This window comes from Pteropus medius, unplaced genomic scaffold, assembly GCF_902729225.1.
Source record: "Pteropus medius unplaced genomic scaffold, Ma_sr-lr_union100, whole genome shotgun sequence".
In the NCBI taxonomy this organism is placed as follows: Eukaryota; Metazoa; Chordata; class Mammalia; order Chiroptera; family Pteropodidae; genus Pteropus; species Pteropus medius.
In genome coordinates, this window is record NW_024353788.1 from 83,319 (window position 1) to 85,392 (window position 2,074).

Consider the following 2,074-nt stretch of genomic DNA (forward strand, 5'->3'; position numbering starts at 1 on the left):
TCTGTATACCGCCCATCCTTTCCCACCATCCATTCCCAGCCCACACCCATCCTCTCATCAGCTGCATGCAGGCAGCTATTCCCCTCACCCTGGCAGTGGGGTTTGGGGGAGCTCCACTGGCCCTGATTACAGACGCTACGGGAGCCGCCCACCAGATGGAAGTCAGGGTCACAACGGAAATCCACCCGGGCTCCATCCAGAGCTGGGAGGTCCCCACCCGTCAGGAACACCTTCCCATTTTCCAGGATCAGATAAGACTTGGAGCAGATTCGGACTGTGGAGAAATCAGAAAACAGAGAGAGGCAGGTTGGAAAAGGCTCAGCTTTGGGTTTGGGCCCACAAGCATCCTACAGTGCAGGAAATCAGATGTAAAAAGGATTGGCCCCTCTATCTTCCAATCCTCCCTTAGTCCTGGAAGCATACACACATTCTCACAAGAAAAAAGGTAAAAGCATTGCCATGTAGGAACCCAAGATGGAGCTATAAGCACATAAAATGCAATCTCCTCAGTGGGCAGTTCTCTGGCTTTGGGATATGTGGATGTATGTGACTTTAGATGCACAATCAGATTTGCCTTTCTTATTCTAGTTGGCTTGTATTACTGTTAAACTGGGTTCTGTTTCTTGGGTATATGGTTTCTGCATTGGAGACAGAGGTATTTGGAAATGTGGTGAAATTATTTTACAATGCTTTTGCATAATCTGACACTAATAATCATCAAAGAGAGTAACTCACAAGGTGAATAATCAGGTTATTTTATCAGTGGTCAGTGGCCTAATGAAGGAAGGATGAAATGAAATGTGCAGGCTGCTTACTTTACTGCCTCCAACTATATACATCGAAGTCCCTCCTACATAGTAATCATTCAATAAAAGTATCTGTGAATTTACTTACACTGGATTTAAAGTGTCCATTTGCAAACAATGCTAAGTTTGAGGCAGGAAGAGGAATGGTCTTGAAGAAAGGAGGGGCTTTAGGAGGCTACTCACCACAACGGCTGGGTGTGTCCATATCTGTCCAGGAGCCATTTGCCAGGCACTTTCGGACCTTAGGCCCCACCACCTCACGCTCTCCCCGGCACACATACTCAATCTCATAGTCCACAGGCAGGAAGTTGATAGCCTTCACCTGATCCCGAGTCAGGCCCCTGTACCTGATGCCCCCTTCCCAGGGCGGGTGTATGATCTGGCAACCTGAGGGGTGAGTTGGGTAGGAGTAAAGAGAGGAAATGGTGGGGGAAAAAGGAAAGAGCAGAGTCAGCAGTTGGAGGCAGGAGAGCCAGGGCGTGGTCAGTGGGCAGGTGGAGGACAGAAGGGAGGGGATGGGATGGGATGCTAGAGGGTGGGAGTGGGGATGGGTACAGAACTCTGCTGAAGGACAGAGAGTAATGAGCCAGGGTTAAGGCTAATGAGAGAGGCCACAAGTCAGGAGGGAAGGATGCTGGTTGGGGGTAAGGAGAAAAGTAATTAAGAAATAGTGAAGGGGTGTGATCTGTGAGTGAGCTGGGTAAGGAAGGCTAAAGGAGGATATTTGAGTTGAATTAGGGTGAGATGAGATGGAGGTCTTATAAGGCCATCTGGGCAGAAACATAGAACCAAGGACAAGGCAGAACTGGGGTAGTAATGCGAGACCAGGAAAGGGGTGGAACTGGGGACATAACGCAGGGTCACAGAAAGGTGGCCTAGTGTAATGTGGGGCAGAGAAAAAAGGGTGCTGGGTAATAGTGTGGGTTGATAGAAAGGCAGCAGGAGTAGTAAAGTGGGGCCAAGACTGGGTTGCCAGGCCACGATGTTATGGCGGACAGGATAGTAATGAAGATCAGCAAAGGGAGAGTGGGGTGGAGGGGGGCCCGAGGTCGCCGGAGAAGGATGCACCTTCCGAAGTGTCGTTAGGGGTCTGCGCCCCGCCTGCGGCCGAGGGGCGGAGGAAGAGCGGAACCAACAGCAGCAGCAGCAGCAGCAGCATCTGAGTAAGAGGCGGCGGTGAGGACCGGACGGAGCCCCATGGGCACTGCATGGACCGGGAAAGCGACCCGGCCTCCCTCCTAGCCTCCGACCCCGCTCAGCCTGAGGAC

The 2,074-nt window shown here is 51.4% G+C and overlaps 1 protein-coding gene across 14 annotated transcripts in view; it reads right to left on the bottom strand.

The window, feature by feature from the left end:
• GABBR1 (gamma-aminobutyric acid type B receptor subunit 1) overlaps window positions 1-2,074 on the bottom strand; it is a 35,775-nt gene that overhangs the window by 33,025 nt on the left and 676 nt on the right. For 12 of the 14 annotated variants that reach the window (XR_005650356.1, XR_005650359.1, XM_039851207.1 and 9 more), the window contains exons 2-4: window positions 1,875-1,965; window positions 990-1,193; window positions 89-274 (exon numbers count right to left, since the gene is read on the bottom strand). Coding sequence is in view for 11 of the 14 variants with exons in the window: in XM_039851207.1 (XP_039707141.1) it covers window positions 89-274; window positions 990-1,193; window positions 1,875-1,965 (481 nt within the window). In the remaining 3 variants the exon portion in view is untranslated. Of the gene's footprint in view, window positions 1-88; window positions 275-989; window positions 1,194-1,874; window positions 1,966-2,074 lie in introns of those variants that run through there. The other 2 variants (XM_039851214.1, XM_039851213.1) reach the window with 2 other exon arrangements.